At 31.8% G+C, this 21,943-nt stretch overlaps 2 protein-coding genes across 3 annotated transcripts in view; both read left to right on the top strand.

Moving 5' to 3' along the window:
• LOC140438927 (uncharacterized) overlaps window positions 1–11,418 on the top strand; it is a 54,998-nt gene extending 43,580 nt beyond the window's left edge. The window contains exons 11-13 of the mRNA XM_072528562.1: window positions 5,206–5,268; window positions 5,428–5,538; window positions 11,212–11,418. Of these exons, the coding sequence (XP_072384663.1) occupies window positions 5,206–5,268; window positions 5,428–5,538; window positions 11,212–11,298 (261 nt within the window). The 3' untranslated portion in view covers window positions 11,299–11,418. The remainder of the gene's footprint in view (window positions 1–5,205; window positions 5,269–5,427; window positions 5,539–11,211) is intronic.
• Window positions 11,419–16,022: 4,604 nt separating this feature from the next.
• Window positions 16,023–21,943, top strand: part of LOC140439921 (uncharacterized) — a 116,500-nt gene continuing 110,579 nt past the window's right edge. The window contains exon 1 of one of the 2 annotated variants that reach the window (XM_072530092.1): window positions 16,023–16,213. The gene's annotated coding sequence lies outside the window, so the exon portion shown is untranslated. The remainder of the gene's footprint in view (window positions 16,214–21,943) is intronic. The other variant, XM_072530094.1, reaches the window with a different exon arrangement.

The following is a 21,943-nucleotide window of genomic DNA, read 5'->3' as shown; positions in this document are numbered from 1 at the left end:
TATCCAGATAGCAGATAGCAGAAGCAGATAGACATTCGTTCTAGCTCTTTTAGAATAAAAATATAATTGAAACAATAAAAGACAAATCAAGAAGTAAGAAATAAATCTTTATATAATAATAAATCAAGAACAACTAATCGTTCTTAGTCAGAAATAAATTCATGAACAATACAATACAACAATACAACATTTCGTGTAAATATTAAACTTGAATGTGTAAATGTTTATCTAAAGAATCGTTGATGTAACGTTAAAAATACTGTTCGCCTGAGCCTTCGTTCGGATTTCCTTCCAGTTAAGGAATATTTCAGGAGAAACACCAATACAGGTTAGAAAAATTATAAGGTCTTGGATAGAGTGTTAGAAGTTCTACAAGTAAGAGTATGATGTTGGTAGATTCGCTTAAAAGAAGGAAAGTAGAAATTACGTGCATTCAAGAGGTGAAGTGGAAAGAAAAGTTTTGTCTGGGATGAAACCTAATAAATGGAGGGCTCAGAAACCAATCAGTGTAAGTCACTAAATATAAAAACTGAGAAAATTGACTTTGTTTTAAAACTAGTTGTAATAAAATAAAGACTCCCATATAAGTTCTAATAATATTTTTTATTGAAAGGTAACATATCGATAAACTTAAATATAATAAAAATTGATGAAAAAAAAAGCGTTTTTCTTTTTTGATACATATAAAGAAGGAAAAATAACTTATGCTAAGTGCCTACTGAACTAAAAAATAAAATAACATGAAAGCAGTTAATCTATGTAATTATCCGAATTGTCACTGTCATTATTAGACTCAAGTTAGCCGATCACTGAAGTTGAAGCTCGAGGTTTAGCCCTTTCTATTACTAGCAAATCTTTATAAAAGTTGTGGTAGTGCGGTGAAATGTAAGGAAGCAAATCAAACATGTGGTTCTTTTTTAAGTCTTTGACAGGTCTACGATTTGGGAAGAGTTGATCCTGAACAATATTAAAGAACTTAGGTGGTCTTCCCTACTCGAACTTTTTTGCAATGTTGATCTCGTAAAATGGAAAATCTTCTTGTAGTGTTTCTCTATAGAAAATAGATTACGGTTTCATTTTGGAATAGTTATTTGAGCCATTTTATGTTCAACCAGTTAACTTTTCTCCCTGTATTATCGATTTTTCCATTAATGATGCTGTTTTCCAACATTCCTGGAATTCTTCACTTTTCATTTCAATTATTTGACATGGATTAGTTTTCTTAGCAGTGGAAACTAAATTGATCCAATCTTAAGGACTGAAGTAGCGAAATAGTCGATTAAAGTAGCGTTTATTTCAGGGTCTTGTACGAGTCTGAGCAGTGATAGTTAGTATATAATATATATATATATATATATATATATATATATATATATATATATATTCAGGGATTCTACACCGTTTCCATCTCTCTCTGTTGTCCCATTCTCCATCGTTGAGGCATCTCTTAATTATGGCGTCGTCTACTTCGTTCCTCCAGGATTTTCGGGGTCGTCCTCTTTTCCTCCTTCCTATGGGGCTCCATTCGGTTATTCTCTTTATCCATCTGCTGTCGCTAGTTCTTTTTACATGTCCATATCACTTTAGTCTTTTTTGCTCTATGTATGTTAGTATATCTGTTTCTACTGATGTTCTTTGCTTTGTTTCGTCATTACTTCTCCTATCCATTCTTGTTACTTTGCAGCATCTTTGCAGGCATTCCATCTCTGTTGCTACTATCTTACTGCTGTTTTTCTTGTTTATGATCCAATTTTAAGCCCCATATGTCATAATACTTTGCACTAATGTTTTATAAATCTGTGTTTTTGTCTTTATATTTAGGTGTCTATCCCACCATACTGAGTTAAGTTGTCGGATTGCTGTTTTTGTTTGTCCTAATCTTTGTGTAATTTCTTCCTCTGTTGTTGACTTTTTCGTGGATACTTAGAATATAAAATAATATTATTACAATTTCCTGCATCCATTTTTAAATGTTTTGTCAGGCAGGAGGCAACTTCTTGTGAACCTCGACATCCCTCTATTTCGTCCCATATAAACATGTATCCCTTGTTGTCGTTGAAACTATGAATTTCCAAATCTTAAACATATAACTTTATCTTATATTAAGCAATAGACGTGCTTAGTTTGGGAGAAGGCAAAGCTTTTTGTAGATCGAATGTAATAAAATAAATGTTTTCATGAGCTAAATTGTTCTTTGTTATGCAAATTTCTCACTAGTTTTGCCTTTCTGATATGAATTTATTTAGCGGTTTTTGCTTTCTGTATATCTTCGTGGTTATTACCAAATCTGACTGTATTTTGCAAAGAATCGCATAACTGACAGGTATCTTTAGATGAAGGTTTGAAGTGAAGATTAGAATTAGATTGAGAAGAAAACATGATAGTACATTTTTTCCTTGACTGGTTCTGAACCTTTCTTTCCGCATTTCTCTTGATAAAGTTGATATCTTTCTAATATTTAAATCTGGATTTAAATATTTTCTATCTGGAGCACAACAAAGTGTATAATGGCTCTTATAGCAAGGAAATGACTTGATGTGTTTCTTGATTTTCGTGACATCCATTTTATTGGTTGGTTCTTTGTGACCTCTTTTTGTGTATGCAAGAAGCTGGCCTCGTACTACAAGACAGTTTATAGATACGCCCCTCACTTACTTGAAAAGTATCTTTAAAAAATTTCTGACACATGCGAATAGAAATGACCGTAGTAGTTAAGTAATATTTTATTGATTTTAATTAATCTTGGCACTCTTGATCCATTTCTGACGCGATGTTTTTGAACAGAGCTATTATGAATTAGTCCACCAACGGACCTGCCGTCGTTTACGACTGAAAGGTTGGACTGTTTAAATATCTCTTCCTGCATTCTTCCCCTAGTATTTATAGTAAAAGAGCCCCATAAAAAGTTGTGGGCATTAAACTCGCCCAAAATAAGTCTGAATTGGGGAATTTGTTGTAAGAGTTCAGTTAATACTTCAGAGTCTACTTGTATTGATGAAGGTAGGTATAAGTTACAAACGTAGATATTTGGACTTGAATTAAGTTAAATGCAAATTGCTTCTAGATTAGTTTGAAGAGAAATTACTGTGGTTTCAATTGATTTTTTTACAAAGATAGCTACTCCGCCACTGGCTTTTTCTTGGCGAGTTCGATTTTTGCAGTCATTTTTAAATTGTTTTAAAGCTTGTATTTTTTTATTTTTGAAATTAGTTTCCTTTAGACAGACAAGACAAGACAAATTTTATCTGGATTGTATCTGGCCAGAATTATTTGGAGCATCGGAAGGATATTGTAAGAACCGGTAATGTTCCACTGCATAATTGAAGAGAAGGCCGTGTATAATAAATAAAAACTGAAACTTGGAATTGTTACAGAAGTTAATGACTCGGTCCCTGAGATAACTCACTTTTAGTCTCTGATGCCTCAATATCCGAGTAAGTCATCTGTAAACGTATCAGTAGTTTCTTTCTTATTTTTGTACATCTAGTTTTAATGGATCTTTGTTTGAAATAAGGATATATTGCTGTTAGCATTTTCACTAAAGCTTCTAAATCGTTAGTGTAGTTTTTTATGACGCTAACTGGATCCTGTGTACCATAAACATTTTTGAATAAATCGGATATTTGATTAAAATCAAGAATAAATGGAGGATTTTGCTCTGAGACGAATGCCTTGGCCGGTTTCATAAGTATGTGAGTTAAAGTCTTTTCTTACTTGTTTTTGGTTTTTTGCATGGAGCATCATTTGGTTTAACAAACAGGTCTAGAGTTGGATTTTCTGAATTAGCGTCTTGTGCTGGAGGAGGTGTAACTATTTCTTCCAAACTACGTTTTGAGCTATTTTGTGTAGACTATATATTAATGATTAGTTGTGCGGTCGGAGTCTTTGAAGGGTTAGTTGGAAGAATTTGAAGAGGTGCAGATTGAGAAGATGTTTGGAAGTGGGGGTTTAGGTTTGAATTGTCAGAAACTGATTCTTGGGTTGTTTTGCAGTTTACTGCAGTATGGCCTTACCTTTTACATGAAAAACATACCAAGGAATCTCGTGACAAAAAATTCCTATAGTTGGTGTTATCATGGTTAATTTATATGGATTCAGGTATTGAGGCAAGCGGTGGTGTGATAAAAATTTGTCATCTAAAACTATAAACGTGGCTGAATTCCGATAAATCGACACTTATCTTGAGAAATGACATAGGAGACATGGTTTTAAGGCCCAATTTTTCAATTTCTTGAGTTAGTATAGCATGCGTAATAGTGGGACAAACGTTTGACAGAATTAGTCTTTCTGCTAGAGTGACTAGTTTGCGTGCTTGAACTTGTTAGTTATTAATTTTTATAGATCCACCATAATTATTCATGAAATGTTCAACGTTTTTGTTTGCAAGGTACATACATACTCTGTTGTTAGAAAGCCGTGAGGAATATATAGGATATTTTGGGCTCGATCAACATTCCTAGTGGAATCAGGTAATCTTGAAGTTTTAGATTTTCAATGGCTGGGAATATAATAGCTTGATCTTTGATAGGGAATTGTTGTTCAATCACAGCAGAAGAATAAGTTTTGGTATTGTTTTCATTTTGAGAGCTTCGGTAGTCAGAAGTCCCGGCAGTTGGTTTTAACATATTTTCTTTATACTTTAAAATAAAGTTAGATCTGAAATACGGATCGGACCTGTTTTAGAACAGGCGATTTTGTCATGTCATTATAGATAACAAATAAACTTGTTAGTTTTTATAATATCAAGCCAACTTATAATAAATACAATAAATTCCTGTGAAATGACTCTGTTTTATATAATTTTAAAGAGTACTTATAGGATGGAAGTGATCGCAATCTTATATACTTATATTAAGAAATTAAAAAAATTTTAATTATTAACTACACTCTCAATAACTGTTTTTATTTGGAGCTGACAAATACGTACTAATTGGTAAACTTGTTTGATCATTTGAAGGTATTGAAGTATTATAAAATGATCCCTTGAAATACTGATCCTTTATCTTGTGACTTGGTAACTGTATACAGCTGTAAATAAAAATGTTTTATTTTTTTGCATTGCAGATAAATTTCTTTAATTTATGATAATAAAATTTCTTTAATTTTTATTACTTTTTTTTAATAAACAATATGTTCTATCTTTAGTAATGTTTTCATATAAAAATTCTACAATTATTAGTTTAATAATTTATTTTTTTATTTTAGAAAGGTGTTGGCGTTCTAACCGCAAAACTATTATCAGGTATTTTGCCAGCCTTGAGCGTTCAGGTTCGTATAAAAAAATAATGTCTTTGTTAAACACCAACATGACGAATTAATCGTATTATTTCCAACAAATCACATTAACTTTCTTATTTGCAGTATTTTCATAATTTATTATTTGAATCATTATCAACAAATGAAGTTTATTTTACGTTTTATTTATAGCCGAGCGATGACGATAAGGGAGGAAAGTTTGGAGTCAAACCTGGTGGTCTTGACATTGGTGGATTTCTCGGAGGTTTCGTTAAAACTATCTTTGGAGCTAGTGGAGGAGGAGTAAGTAATTATTTTAAAGTCTACTGCGGAAACTGCTATTTAATTTGTAAGACAGATAATTAAAAAACAAACATTTACAATTTTTTTTTAAATTACATTTTTAAGTGCGAATGAGTAAATAAAAAACATACATTTTAAATGCATTAGGCTTGTATTGTACGTAGAGGGAAAGTGATGTCAAACTATAACTGAATTAATCAGTATTAGGATTTAAGGTACAATCGTAGTGAAAAATTATCTATAGGCCTTTATGAGCAGTATTATTATGATTTAAATTTATAGTTTCCTGATGTTTTTTGTCTGATTACGTTTGATTGCGAACTTAGTCAGAGATTAGCTGACTTCCACATCGTCTATGATGTATGCTGCAGTAGCAGACGAAACGGTAAAATATAATTTTAAACCACGGTCTATAAGACAAGACCGGACAAGAATGTATTATTCTAAAAATAATTATGGTGCTTGTTACGCAGTTGACAAATATTTGTTTTTCTAATGTTATATCAGCTCTAATGAATCCAGATATGCTCTCCTTCAAGCCATCCTGCAAGGACAAATATTTGGAAAACGAGGTCCAGGAAGAGGAAGAACATCTTGGTTAAAGAACCTCAGAATCTGGTTCAATACAACATCTGTGCAGCTTTTCCTCAATGCTGCAGATAAGATAAAGATTGCCATGATGATTGCTAACATTCGTAACGGATAGGCACATCAAGAAGAAGAATAACAGCTATATATCTACACATACGATTATCTGTGTTCAATGTGTCTTCAAACAATTTTTATTGAACCTATCTTCTATTGATTCAACTTCACCCACTACCATGTACTCAGTTGTTTTTGTATTTAGTGTTAGTCTCAATTTTCAGTATTCTCGTGAAATATTTGAAATACATAACTGCTGTATTAAAAAGACTTACCTTGATCTTCAACAATATATACCAAAGTGGAAAAGTATCCCAACAGTGGCTTAGATTCACTTTCATAACAATACCTGAAAACCCAATGCGAAAAAAAATTTATAGAAAAAATGTATAATTTTCCCATTAATATTCGATATACATAATATTCAGCATATTATGAGCCTAGTGTTAACTGACAAAACTTTACAAAATACTTATAAATGGAGAACAACTGTACAACATAAAATACGCTGTTAGCAGTTTTTACAATTTTTTAGTGATGAAATTATTAAAAGTCGCTTCTTCTGTAAGATCATTTTTTATTCCATTTATCATTTTTATTGGTTTTCTTTCTTGCATATTTCTGTCTTTATTGCTACATCCAGGGTCTCATTATCTGTCAGTTTCATACCTAAATATTTGTACGTTTGTTTATACAGTGATGAGTGCCTTAAGAACCGGCAAAATAACGCAAAAGATAGAAAACATAATACGTTGTGAAATAAAAAGAGATGAAAGTAGTAGAGGTGGGAAATTATCGATAGAAACCTCTAATTTACATTACATTACATTAGGACTATCGATAGTTTCCCACCTTTAGACGTTAGCTTATGAGCAGTTGACTTCAGTCATAATATTACAAGTATGACGTCGATCATTTACATTTTTTAAATTTCGCATAAAGTAAAAACTGATTGAAGGCAATAAAGCAAATGTAAGTAAACAGTTTAATTAGTAGTAATTTGATAAATACAGAATAACAAGCTATGATAATTCTGTATTGAGAAGAGTGTATGCGACGTCTCAAATCACAGTTTATTATTGATCAATACTTTAATTTTTGATAAAAACATACTCGTACTTGAACTGTTTTTACTTACATTACATGATACGTATTACTATGACTGAAGTCACCCAGCTCATAAGCTAACGTCTAAAGGTGGGAAACTTTCGATAGATCTAATGTAATGTAAAGTAAATTATAGGTTTATATCGATAATTTCTCACCTCTACTACTCGTATCTCTTCTCTCACGCATCTTCTATCGCATCCCTTTTTATTTCACAACGTATTATGTTTTCTATCTTTTGCGTTATTTTGCCGGTTCTTAAGGCACTCATCCCTGTATATTGTATATCTCCACGACTAAATATCAGATATTTTTTTCTCCCCTTATTCACATATATTGAGTTTTGTTCATATTTACCTCAAGGTGCCATTTTTTTGTATTCTTTGACTAGTTTGTGAGTCATATATTTTAGGTCCTTATATTCTTGGGTTAACACCACTTAATCATCCGAAAAACATAGTGTATATAGTATTTTTTGTTGTTGATGGGATTCCCATATTTTTACACTTTCAGTTACGAGTCTTAAGGCATATTCCAAATATATTTTAAACGGGGTCGGTGGGAGACAATATCCCTATTGATTTAGTTTTTTAAGACCTTTATCTACCTTAAACCGATTGGACAAACCATGGTGTCTCTTCAATTTTATAATGGTGTTTCTGTATAACTCTTTCACAACATTTATTAGCGTAACACTTATGATCGTACTTTCTAGGACTTTCCACTACAAATGCCTTTTCTTTTTCAGTGTTTGCGTAGTAGTAAAAAAGTTTATTGATAGAAAATCTTTCTGCTTCCTGTTTTCAATATTCTTAATATTCTGCTACATAATTAAGATTTTTTCAAAATTTACCATATATTCTACTAATCATACTTGATGCTACAATTCCTCAGTAGTCTCGAACAATCTTCTTTGCTTCCTTTTTTATGAACGGTTGATGGATGTGACAATTTCCAGTCTTGCGGAACTTTGTTCTTACTAAGACAGTTTTAATAGACGTTCATAAAGTTTGTTTTTTCCTTTTTTAATGAAGTCTGCTGAAATGTTGCTGGGCCTGGCGATTTGCCATTTTAATGACTTAAAAAATATGCTTTTAACTTCTAAGAAACAAAAACGACACTTTTAGAAATACAAAAATAACAAATTCCCTGGCGATGACGAAGAAGTGATCAAGGCGATCAAACTAGGTGAAAATAAAATTATCCAGTGCCATACTTTTCACCGAATGTAGCATCTATTATAAAAAACATTCCCCTTCTTAATGAAACAATGCAGTCATTGTTTTTTTTACACAAGAAAGGAGATATAACAAATCCAAAAATACTGCCGTCCTATCATTTTGTGTTTTACCATCACGCATATATAAAATTTTCACAAAAATCATCCAAAAAAGAATAGAGTCTAAATTAGACTTCAATGAGCCCAAAGAACAAGCTGGACTTAGATCGAATACAGCACTAACAAACACTTACTATTGATAAACAACATAATAGAGAAGTCTGCAGAATACAACAAACCATTGACACTGCTATTCGTAGAGTACGCGAAAGCATTCGATATCAAGAAAACAGAAACGCATTGACAGAATGCTGAATAGACTATCGCTACATTAAAATGATCAAATATATCTACCAAAATGCCAGGGCTAGCGTAAGACTGACGTAACAAGAAACAAATACATTCTGTATACAGCAAGGAGTACGGCAAGGAAACACCGTCTCTCCAAAGCAATCCACAAAACTTTTAGAACATGCTTGTAAAAAGGCATATATAAACGAGTATATTATGAATCGTCGTATGAATGGAGCAATATTCATGTTGGAAAATTATATCACGCTTTTTTGGAGGTCGCACTAAAGATTAATATGAACAAGACGCAAATAATGACTAATCTAGTGCTAAATCTTACTATTGCTGTTGATGAAAGGGATATTAAGCAGACCGTATCTTATAAGTATTTAGAACATGAAATTCGGTTGGGCAGAGATAACCAGACCTGTAAGCAACCACGTCTCATAGAATTAGCTGGGGCGGAGTTTGGTAAATTCAGCTATGTATCTAAATACCTACCTACCCATATACTTCAAAAGAAATATTTTTGACCAGTGTATGTTACCTGTACTCACTTATGAAACGAAAACATCACAATCACAAAAAAGTTAGTGAACAAGATTAGCGTAACTCAGAGTGCTATGGAGCCCCAGATGTTGGGTGTCCCTCTAAGAGACCGAATCCCAAATGAAGAAATACTTCGTAAAACAAAAACAACAGACACTATCGAAAAAATCACGTTGCTAAAATGAAATTGGGTAAGACAAGAAGCACTTTAGATCAGAGAACGCCTAAAAACCAGATGAACTGACGACCTGTCATGTTAACAGTAACTAAATGCAAGCCGCACAAGACAGAGACAGATGGGAAGATCTTAGAGAGACCTACGTCCAGAGCAGAGGATGCGTACATGTCGATGATGGTCAAGATAATACTTTTACCACTGCGCTACCAAAGTGTTAATGGCTACCATGAAAATAAATAATTATCTTAAACTGACAACCGATGTACAAAACGTATTTTAGAGTGGTGACCAAGACGAGAAGCAATACGGGGCAGAAGACGTCCACCAACTAGATGGACTGATGACCTGACGAGTGTTAGCAATAACTGTATGCAAGTCGCACAAGACAGAGACAGATGGGAAGAGCTAAGTGAGACCTATGTCCAGCAGTGGACTCATACAGGTTTATGACGATGATGATAATGATTACTGGACATATAAAATTATTTAAAGCTCCTGTGTGTTTTTACATCAAGTAAAACGTTACTGAGCCTATCCATAATTTGAGTTTTTATCTCTGGATAATTAAACAATTTTCTATTGTGAGTAGTTCTGTTTTGTTTTTAATTTCTTCCATTGCAGTCTAAATTCTGTTACTGGAAAACTCTAATCAAAATTTATAGACACTCTTTAATTAGTTTTGGTTGTTTTACAGGTATTTGTATATCTTTATCAGACCATAATATAATTAATTTAATTTCGTTTAATAGTACGATCTTTATCGAATTTTGTGATTTCCAGGTATATAATCTGCATGGAGGTAGTTCGAACAATGTATTTAATATAGCCACCTCGTTTGCTTCTGCAATTGTACAGTACAGTTTTTCGCCGTTCATATTTTTTTCTCCATGCCCATGGGTTCCAATTTGGTTTCCCGATATTTCTCTTCGCAATTTTGCAATTTAATTATCATTATTGTAATTAGTTCTTTTTTGGAGATTATTTAATAAGGTCGATAACTTGAATGTGAAAATTATGCATTACGTACAGCATGCATAACTGTACTATGTTGACATTTACTGGAATTGCTTTTATTTGGACAAACGGATTTCTTTCATTGACTGGCATAAAATTCGAGACATTTTGTGCAGTTGATTTGTGTACTATAACTCCCACTCCATATTTATACTTGTCAAAGTAACCTTAGTAGTATATTTAATCTTCTTCGACATCACAATGCCTCGATTTAGGCCATTTCATTTACTCCCAAAATTTTGAAATTTACGCACTCATTTTTTCCATTTTTTTCTATCAATTTTTTAATTTTAGTAACTTCACATCACAGTTTATTCTTACAAGTTCTCCGGTATATTGAACGAAAGCAATTGATATTGACCTAAATTAGAAACTTATGGGTAAATGTAATTTTGCAGGTGTATTATTCTATTTACCCAAAATGTATTAACTTGACTTTGGTGGTTTAAAAAAATAGTTTGGGAAGGGGAATAATTCGGGGTAGGGGAAGGGAAAGGGGACAGGCATCGTAGAAATTTATTTTATTATTTTGCGTACATTTTTATAATAAAATTTTTTTTACAAACAATAATGGGTATATTGTGTGTAACATTCTTATATTATTTTTTAGGGCTTTAATCCCGTGCAGTTCATAATATCAACTGTAACATCACTCTCCAACTCGAAACCAAAAGGAAAACCGTCTAAGAAAGAATAAAACAATAAAATTCAGGTGTAAATATCAGTCCAACGTAAAAAATACTGTCTAGTCTTATGTTTTTTATATAATTAATTATATTTGTTACTAATTGATTTTGAAATATATTGTAATATAAAATTCCAAGTAATACTTTAAATTTTATTCAATAAACTAATTTAGTTTATGATTATTATGAAACTTATTACCGATGACACCAACATTTTACATTAAAAATATTAAAAAATTTTTAGGATATTATCTAAGATTTACGACAAAATTTTACGAGGCCATTTTATCTATGCCTAAACATTACATACGTGATTGGACAAACATATTGACTTTCTTTTATTTCAATAGCTAACGTATATAATTTCAAACTTATCCTAATTCTAGAAATATTTTAGAATGGCCTCAATATTTCTCCTCGCCTTAATCTTTGTATCATTGTCTTTGTTATTAGTATAATTTATTTATTATGATAATGTCATAATAATATGAACTAATTTGTCCGATGCATTTCTATGTTTCTCGGTCTTCTATCATTCTTTCATACTCTCAGATTAAGACGCCGATAATTGGAATGATTTGGTCAACGATCATTTCTTTGGGATGAATTTCTTTGAAAACAGCGTATTTTTCCATTTCATACATCCTTTAAGCTGTTCCGTTGATACACATTATCTGCAATAAAACATAATATGTTGGGTTAGATTATGTGTTACGTTTAGGTTATGTTAGGTTAGGATAAGTTAGGTAAAATTTTAATTTACCATATAATTATGATAAATAATAAAAATTATTTAGTGATAAGAACTCCTTTAGTGTGAAAACTACAGTGGAAAACTAATTTGTCCTAATCTTGTTCCGGTAGGAACCAGCTTCCATATCGACAGGTAACCAGAGACACTAAGGATGCAGACTTTTCTCTTTGTTTCATCTTCCTCTTTTTCTTCATTCTATAATAACATCAGTTTTTCGAACCCCTTTCTCATTTTCCTTCCGAAAAGGAATCAGACCCTCCCCTAGGTGTTATTAGGTATACATCGTAGGACAAGCCCTAAGACCTTCTACAAGACACCTTCCCTAGTCGGTTTCGATCCTTTCCACCTCATTCCAAAAAAAAGTTAGGTTAGGTTAGGTTAAGAAGGTGGTACACAGTGAGACAAAAAATAAATTATTGGCGATATAATTTTTTTAATCATCGATAAGAACTGACAGCTTCAGCCATAATGATTTTTGGTATTTTATGTATCACTTCCACAAATATAAAGGCCTGTAGTTCTAATTCAAAAAAGTTATGTAACTTTAAAAACAACCTTGCATAGGTCTCAGTGTGTACCATCCCTGGTCCAAAGAGACATGTTACTAGTACACAGTGAGACACATGATATATTCCATAGTTCGATATTAAAAATAAAAAAAATAGTCAATATAACTTCGTAAAATACTTATTATATATATATAATTGCAATTATATATATATAATTGACCTCTACTTCTGAATTGTTGCACGATACAAGTCTCACGTAACATATATTTTTGGATTCTTTGAATCTCACTAAAACATAGTCACCTTCTACAGGGTCACGATTGCAGTCAAATACTTCATCATCCACTGATCCTATCCAAGAATCGTTATCATCACTATCTCCCAAATCAAAAACTGCTTCACTTTCATCCGAAGAACTCTCAATATTCACAACACGTGTAACTGTCTGTTTCATTGTCGAAGAAACCAACTGGTTCCGTTTTGTTTCGATCGTATCTTTCTCAGGCGTGCTTGTGAGGATCCTACTTTTCTTCTTGTCTCTCGACTTCCTATTAACTTTTCTTGCCATGGCCTTAGGATAACCTTGCAATATCTCTGGTGAAATGAAATTTTTATTTTCTTTGGTAGTTCTAGAGGGTGTTTCAGGACTTGGGTCTAGAGGAACAGAGTTTAAAGCCGATGGTCCTGGAAGGACGTTATTGAAGGACTCCTTTTCTACAATTTCCATAGGACGATCTGTCACTGCCGATCCAAGAAAGTCGCTCTCTCTTAAACATTAGGATTGAAGGGACATATCCCTGTTTTAAAGCCTGATCGAAAATTTTGAGGTACGAGAGCTTTATCGTATGCTGTACCAACTAACTCAACGATATATGTGATGGGCGCTCCTGGATGATTCAGTAGCCAAGCCTCACATGCAGCATTATAATATGCCTTGAAAGGCCCAAGACAGCCACATCTAAGGGCTGGAGTTTTTTGTTACAATGTGGAGGCAATGCCAAAATATGGACACCTACTTCTCGAGCCCTTATGATTGGTTCCACTGTGACGTGGCTCTCGTGGTTATCAAATATTAGCAGCGATGGATTTTCTTTAAAACTGCTGCTGTATTTGATAAAATGTTCTAATACTTGTAAAAAAAAGTTCTGCTGTCATCCAGCCTGAAGGGTTAGCTAGTCCCAGGTACTAGTTCACAACTAGTGGACAGTATGTACCAAGGGCGGATATTATACAACTTAGTGGTAACTAGTACACCATGTTTACCACTAGGGCAGCTATTTATTGTTTAATGCCTTTTTCAGTCACAACTTTTTTGGGTTCGTGGACATTTTTTGTGCTAGTCTCATCAAGATTAAAAATACGTGAACTCTCAATTAAAATAGGATATTTGTTTAGGATCTTTTGAAGATTATCAAGAAACAGCTGAACGTTGTATCGGTTGAAAGAAGTTAAGCGTGCCTACATGCCTCAGGTTATCGTATGCACAACTTTTTTTCATAAATGCACGAAGTCAGTCGATACCGGCCATTCTACGTTCTGTCCATGATTTTGGTACCTTCAATTTGTTTACTTTAGCTACATCAAATGCGATCCGTCTTACAGCTACGGTGGTTAGGCCGTACGCCATATTACTGCAAGTTTTAATGTATGTACACAGACTATCTTCCTGTTCATCTGTAAAAATTTTGTTTACCAAATAATTTGGTTGCATAATGATTGGTAAATTTTCAGAATTATTTCTTTTCTTCTGCACATCTCTAAAGTGTTTGCAATTTGACATCAAATTTTTGTGCGACTTGTTTTAATAAACATATTCCATCAATGACAGCATTAACAGCATTGGACATCTGTTCAGCAGACGTCTTGCCAATTTTGCGTGAAACATTCAGTTTTCTAGGCATCTGCAACAAAAACGGTATTATTATATTCAAGTAATTTTATTAATATTTATTTGTGATACACAGTGAGACAGTCCCACTATGTACCAGTAATGCTTGTCTGACTCTGTACTGTTGGACGTTATTTTGAAATTTACCAAGTTATAAGTTATAAACAACAACGTACCTTGTTCACAACACCTAATGCACCAATATTCAGCTGAGATCACTCAATAACTGCTTATAGTTTCAGCAAAATATTCCTCTGAATATTGGTTTAAATGTAACTTTATACTATCAAAAACACGTTTTAGTTAAACGCATTTACACTATACGCCATATTAACAATAGTTGTGACATCTGTGATGTAGTAGCCCTTCTTAAGTAGACTGGCGAAGCAAATGTAAGAAAACTTCTGAATTTAAATTAGTTGTTTTACTGTGTACCGCGTCTCACTGTGTACTGCTCCCACGGAAGCATGTTTTTAGCGGCTCTGAATATTTTCAACGATCTTTGTTAGTTTTATATCTTTTAGCCGCAAGATTAACCTCTATCAACATGTATTCACGAGATACACATCATCTTGATGTAGTAAAAAACACATTTCGAAATAATGTTACTTTACACCAAAATAATGAAGAGCAGCAAAGATCGCAAATGTTGTATTTTTGCGCAAGATAACAATTATGTGTTGTCCTTTAATTAATGTTTAATGTTTAACTTATATTATTTCATTAATAATATGTATCTTCGTGTGGTAAATGTACTGTTAGAATATGTTTAAACAAAGACCAAAATTGTTTTACCGGTTTTTACTTGTTAAAACTAAATATATATTTAAAATTGCATTTTAGGTATGTGAATTTGACAAGTTATATTATATGTTTTCAGTTAATTTTTTCGATTTATTTTCATTATTACAACTTACGCCAAATTGTTTTTTAAAACGTTTAACTTACTTTTGGAATTTCCATTTATCACGTATATTTTTTTAACACTAACAAAAAAAACATGCATCAGGAGTTATTAGCTTCTATACCATGGAGCCTTAGCGATGGCGACAAAGCTAGCACACTTGTTAACAGTCCACAATTCAGCCAGGCCAGTAACATACTTATAGAGGTAAAAACAATTTACTTAGAGAACCAATAGTCTGCGTCGGAGTACGACGGTCTACACAATTATGATTCACCTTAAGAAAAGGAAAACTAGGAAGAAAAGAAAAAAACGAATTAGCAACATAAAGAAAAATATAAAGACAAGCCAAAAAGATCATAAATACAAACAAATAGAGACAGGTGGATCTTTGGGGGGAAAAGAAATAGGACATGGGCAGAATTTATGGGCAGATAAATAATAAGCATTTTAATTATTATGATAGTCTTATAAATATACAAGAATTGTTAACTTTTTTTACGGATTTATAATCAAGTTCTAAAAATGAATTTTGTTATATTAAAATAAAAATTAATATTAAGTAATAAGAACTGCACTGCATTTTAGGAAATTTCAATTTATTCTTTAAACTCATTAAATAATTCGACAGTTTTCTTGAAACCATTATTAACTACGTCCTTGAGTATCTAACGAAATATTATCGAAAAGAAATTCAGAGAGAAAGTAACTGTTTAATGGTTCACATAGTATTCGTTTAACAATAAACGTGAATTATTAGTTTACGATTTGATTTAGAACAATAAAATTAGGTGTGTCGGGAGTGTCGAGGTGTGAATGTGGATTGGTGATCTAGTGATAAATAAATAAAAAGGACTTATTTGTCTCACAGGTAAGACACCGCAAATAAATTTAAATAAAACCAGAATGTAGTTATGGCAAAGTAGTAAGTTAGAATAAAACTGAATAAGATAATTTGATGTGACGTAATATAAAAATGTCGGTCCTCATTGGTGCAAGACAATGTAGTCATTTCCAATATATATGTATAAAAATATTCCACCCATTAAAGAAAGTTTGTGGTAAACACATTTGTACAAGGAGAAGCGTGTATAAATATTGTTATTTATTAAAACAAATGTTTACTTGCAATACTGGTACCTTCTTATACTAATGTATTAAAAGATTTTTTATGGTGGATCTGCTTAGGTTACATTAATAAATACAGTCATTTTGGATATGAATAAAGAGAACTTCAATTGAATATAAAATAATTAATCCTCGTCTTACTATCCATATGTTACGTGAATAGTTGAGGAGCAGACTTTTATATCGCACTGTGTCCAGTTTTAACATTTTTCAGGAAGTGAGAAAAACTGCTACTTAATTTTTAATAAAATTAGAATAAAAACACAAAATATGAATAAATGTACTTTTTTAGTATTAATTTATCTTAAGTTTCATCAAGCTTTATTAGTTTGTTCAAAAAAAATTATTGTTGGATAAAACTGCATTTGGTTGTCTTTAAATGAAAAAATGTAATTTAATTGTCCCTAAATGATTAAAATAAAATTATGGACTGAGAATTCATCAGAATCATTTTTGCGTATTTGGAATGCAATATAGTAAAAAAAATCATATGACATGTATGTCGTCCTGCAGAAGACAGCAACATTCTTCTTCATATTCACATTGATCGCAGGTCTGGTCTTTTCAATTGTATTTTCACGATACTGCTCTTTCAAAATTGGATCTAATTAAGTTAACTCTGGATCTAATGCTTATTTCTTGCTTGATAAACTAACTAAAAATTTTGATAAGCTATCCAGTTTTTTCTTCTTAACAGCATGCTTCATTTGCAATTGCGGCAGTACTACCCAATAAGCACAAGTACGTACATAAGACAAACTAAGTACGTACTGATGGGACATAAAGTATGTACAATGTACGTACTTTGCTGTACTAAGTACGTACTTAATACGTACATAAGACGTACATTTTCCAATTTATGGTACATACCTAGTACGTACTGAAGGTACGTACCTAGTACATACTAAAGGTATGTACCTAGTACATACTATATATACATATTATGTACATACTATACACACTTATAATGATTTATGTAAATAAAAGTAAATATAGGTGAATATATCTTTATTATTCATATTTGAAGTACAAAAACAAGCAAAACTTATAAATCTTAAAGTTTACCAAATGGTTTTGTTTTAAATATACTTCCTCAAATACATTTTTCAGTATGACTATATAAGTTAAAAAACACTCGACTGAATAAGATAACAGGAAACCACACTATAAGCACGAACACCAAAAATAAGTAAAAAAAATCTAAATAAAACTGTCCTGCAATGAATTATCACATCAAAACTTGAGGTAGAAAATTCCTAAGCAAACAAATTAGGTTAGGTTAATATAACCTAACATAATAAATAGGTTTAGCTATTCTTTCTCATGGTACATACTTAAGACGTAATAGTACGTACTCTTCTGTACGTACTGGTATGTACCGCAGTGTACGTACTTAAAACGTACATTTTACATCATGTACGTACAGTACCAAAATTGTAGGTACTTAAAACGTACTGTGCTGTTTGGGTATGTTACTTAGTTTGTTCTGTGGTTGAATTTAACTTAAAAACTTTTTAGAAGAGTCATCATTTCTATTCAATATCTCTATTTTATATAAGATTTTACTTTCTTTAGCAGTATGTTTGCCTCGGGTTTGTTTGCCTATAACTTTTTTGAGTGAAAGTGCAGCATATTTTATGTCATACAAAGTCTAATCAGAGCCCAGCTTGCGTACTTGCGCTTTCTTAGAATAGATTTAAGTAAGTCTAGCTCAACTTGACCAAAATCTCTAGTTTTTATAGTTTTTGGGGCATTATTCAAAAGCCACAAGGTGAGTGCATGTACCATGTGGGAATTCTTAATCTGACGCCCACGTCCATCCGAAAACAATATTAGATGTTTATTATCTGGGTTAAAATTAGTCTTTTTCAGAAAGTCAATCAACGCGGAACTTATTTCTACCACACCACTTCCTGCTTCTTGCTCAAGTCATGTATAAAAAAAATGCATAAAAAGACAGTTTCTGAGCATAAAATGCTTCTGTAATAGGCGCTTTTGGAAAATTCTTCCTTACGTTCTTTTGTCGTAGTATTTTCTTTTTCTCGTTCCTCTATTTGAATCACCCACAATATGCTCACCTCCACTCATTTTAATATTATTATTATAATCAAAAACAATTTATTAAGCACTAATAATATCATATACTGTTGATTCCTACAATGTCTGATAACAAAATAAAGTCGTTACATGGTAAAAAAAGCATTGAAAGCAAAATAGCGCTATTTGTTTGTCTCCCGCTACTGGACAAAATGCGTTTTGTTTGTCTAGGTGATTTTTGAAGCCAAAAATATACGTGAAATGATGTTTTGACGAATCCAACGCCACCTCGAAGTCAGAATATAAAAATATGGACAATGTGCGATTTGAAAGTCTGCTCCTTAGTTATGATTACCAATAAGTAAGTATATAGCATGAACTGAAGGCACTAAGTTTTCTTTAATTATAGTTGTCAATATGCTTATCAAGATAATATCTCTAGTGTGCTTAGACAGAAACCATTTTTAGCCAGAATCATGAAATAAAGAAGATGAAGAAATCTCTCTACGTCTGCTGTCGTCATATCTTAAGTAATCACTAAATATAATACTGTGGGCAAATGCAATAAAAGAAAAAAGCGATTATACCGTTTCGTTGCCAGTTTACTACCATGAATTTCTTAGAACATTCAAAATTGTTACAATCATCATGTAACTTTTTAGTAGCTAATTTTTATTTCTTATATATAATGTTAGTAAAACTATAAACACAATTAACTCATTTTAACCTAACTGATTTCTATACAATTTCTATGTATACAGTTTCGACCCAATTTTCTTTCCGCCGCTTTAATTGGGTTCGATTGATGTGTAGATATCTTCCTTTAGATCGTTTTTGTGACAATTTCCCATCAAGTTAGAATCTAGATTCTAGATTCTAACTCGTTGTAATTTCCTTTAAAATCGACCATTTTACACCATTCGATTTTTTAAATAGGCGCTCAAAATATTTTAAAATGCACAAGGAAACAGAGTTCCTGTATTTGGCTGTATACCATATATTAAAAATTTTGAATAAAATCCTTTATAAAAGGTATATAAAAAACCCAGTTGGGCTATGTTGCATTGACAAAACGTTTTCGGAATAAATATTCCATCATCAGTGTCAAATTAATACATGGATGTAGCCACTAAATATGTGGGTAAAAACCCTTTAAAAATTGTTTAATAAGATTTAATCTACATTATGTCTAATTTACATTTAAGATGTTAAAGTTACCGTTGGATAGGTAACAGGGCGACATATGACTCTACATTAGTTGCGAGTCCTGAGACGGTATGTCTACGAGGACTTTGTCAAACCAACTCTTTCTTGTCTGTTCTTTGTCAAAAGATGTACTTTGAAGCTGGATATTTGGTTCATCTCCCAATGTATAAATAACCAGGTCTTCCCTACTTTTTGTAAGATAAAAACTCCAGGAAATGTTCCAGTCAACCTAAAGAACACCTTCCAACGGAAAATTTTGAAAAAGGAGATTTGTAACCATTATGGAAAGCTTAACTACATTGATTGTAAACTTAAGATAACATATGACTCTCTTCTTGATTTCATGGGCTTTGACAATTTAAATAATTTTTTGAATGACGTTCAGGACAGATTGGACAATGTAACTTTCACCAAATTCAATAAACTTAAATCTAAAATAAATAATCTTATCAAAAATAAACCTAATTCATCAAATAGTAACAGTAACACCAACAGTAAATTCTCTAAGTTTTCTTTTCACCCAAGATTGAAAAATCTCTCTTCAGTTACCTTCGACAAAAATGAACTTCATCTTCTAAACCTAGGTCTCAAATACTCCATCCCTCGTAAGGTCTCAGAAAAAGACCTTCAGAGTCTCTCCATTGAGCTAGATATTATTATCCAAAACCTTTCAGTCCCGTTAAATCAAAAAACTTCTATTAGAAACTCTTGCTTCAATACCATCAACAAATTCAAAAACAAAAATTATCCTTCTAATTCTTCAACAGTACTTAATACCAACACACCCTCATCTTCCAACTTTTCTTACAACGCACAAAATTTTCATTCAACATCCAATTTTCATTCAACATCCAATTTTCACAAGCTATCTCAAAACAAACGCAATGAACACCTCAAGACCCTCCATTCCATCAAGAAGAAAATGAGTTGCTTTGACAAAGTCCTCGTAGACATACCGTCTCAGGACTCGCAACTAATGTAGAGTCATATGTCGCCCTGTTACCTATCCAACGGTAACTTTAACATCTTAAATGTAAATTAGACATAATGTAGATCAAATCTTATTTAACAATTTTTAAAGGGTTTTTACCCACATATTTAGTGGCTACATCCATGTATTAATTTGACACTGATGATGGAATATTTATTCCGAAAACGTTTTGTCAATGCAACATAGCCCAACTGGGTTTTTTATATACCTTTTATAAAGGATTTTATTCAAAATTTTAAAATGCTTTCGTCGATGGTTGTCGTAAGTGTTGCTTTAAATGCTTAGTTATATACGTATACATGTTATATAGGTTTGGTTTTGCAACGGTTATGTTTTATTTAAAAATATATTTAGTTTGCGCACTAAAACGTTTGTGTTCGTCAAACGGTTTCATAAGATATGTTTACTATACATTCCCTACGGTTTGTAAACACGGTGCAAACGGTCATCTAAATTTAAAAATTTATTTGTAAATGACAATTTGACATATGTGCCAATTTTGTAGATGAAGATTCTTTTTATTAATAAACAATGTAATTTTATAATAATTAAAATGCTGTGTCTACAGTACTATTTTCCCCTTAATGGTATATTCCTGTTTTGTAAATGTATCATTTTGTTGAATTAAATGGCCAAATATATGACATAGAAGAACAAATTCGCTAAACTTTTCGTCCTCGAATCGGTATCAATAGTGTGTTATTTTAGTATCCCTGCATAATCAGACTTTCGGGCTAATATAAATTCAAACTCATAAAGTCCAACGAATGTCTTCTAAAACTTGACCACTGCAGTGGTTAGCGTATAGAAGTGCCACCTACTTTTGTAGCCATGAACGAAAACAATTGAATAATATTGTTTTCTGTCATCTGGGCTATACGGAAGGTGTCAAAGATTTTTAATCTTATATGATCTAATGATGATCTAGGGCTGAATCGTATATATATATATATATATATATATATATATATATATATATATATATATATATATATATATATATATATATATATATATATATATAGCTATATATATATCTATATATATATATTTATATATATATATATATATTTATATATATATATATTTATATATATATATATATATATATATATATATATATATATATATATATATATATATATATATATATATATAGCAATGTACAAACCATATACCGTACAAAACACGATGGTGTGCACAGAAAGGAGTGATGAGAGACTTTAAAAAACATTTAAA

The sequence above is a fragment of the Diabrotica undecimpunctata genome, chromosome 4, assembly GCF_040954645.1.
Source record: "Diabrotica undecimpunctata isolate CICGRU chromosome 4, icDiaUnde3, whole genome shotgun sequence".
Taxonomy (NCBI): Eukaryota; Metazoa; Arthropoda; class Insecta; order Coleoptera; family Chrysomelidae; genus Diabrotica; species Diabrotica undecimpunctata.
The sequence above is the reverse complement of the archived record's forward strand: the minus strand, read 5'-3'. Positions and strand labels throughout refer to the sequence as shown.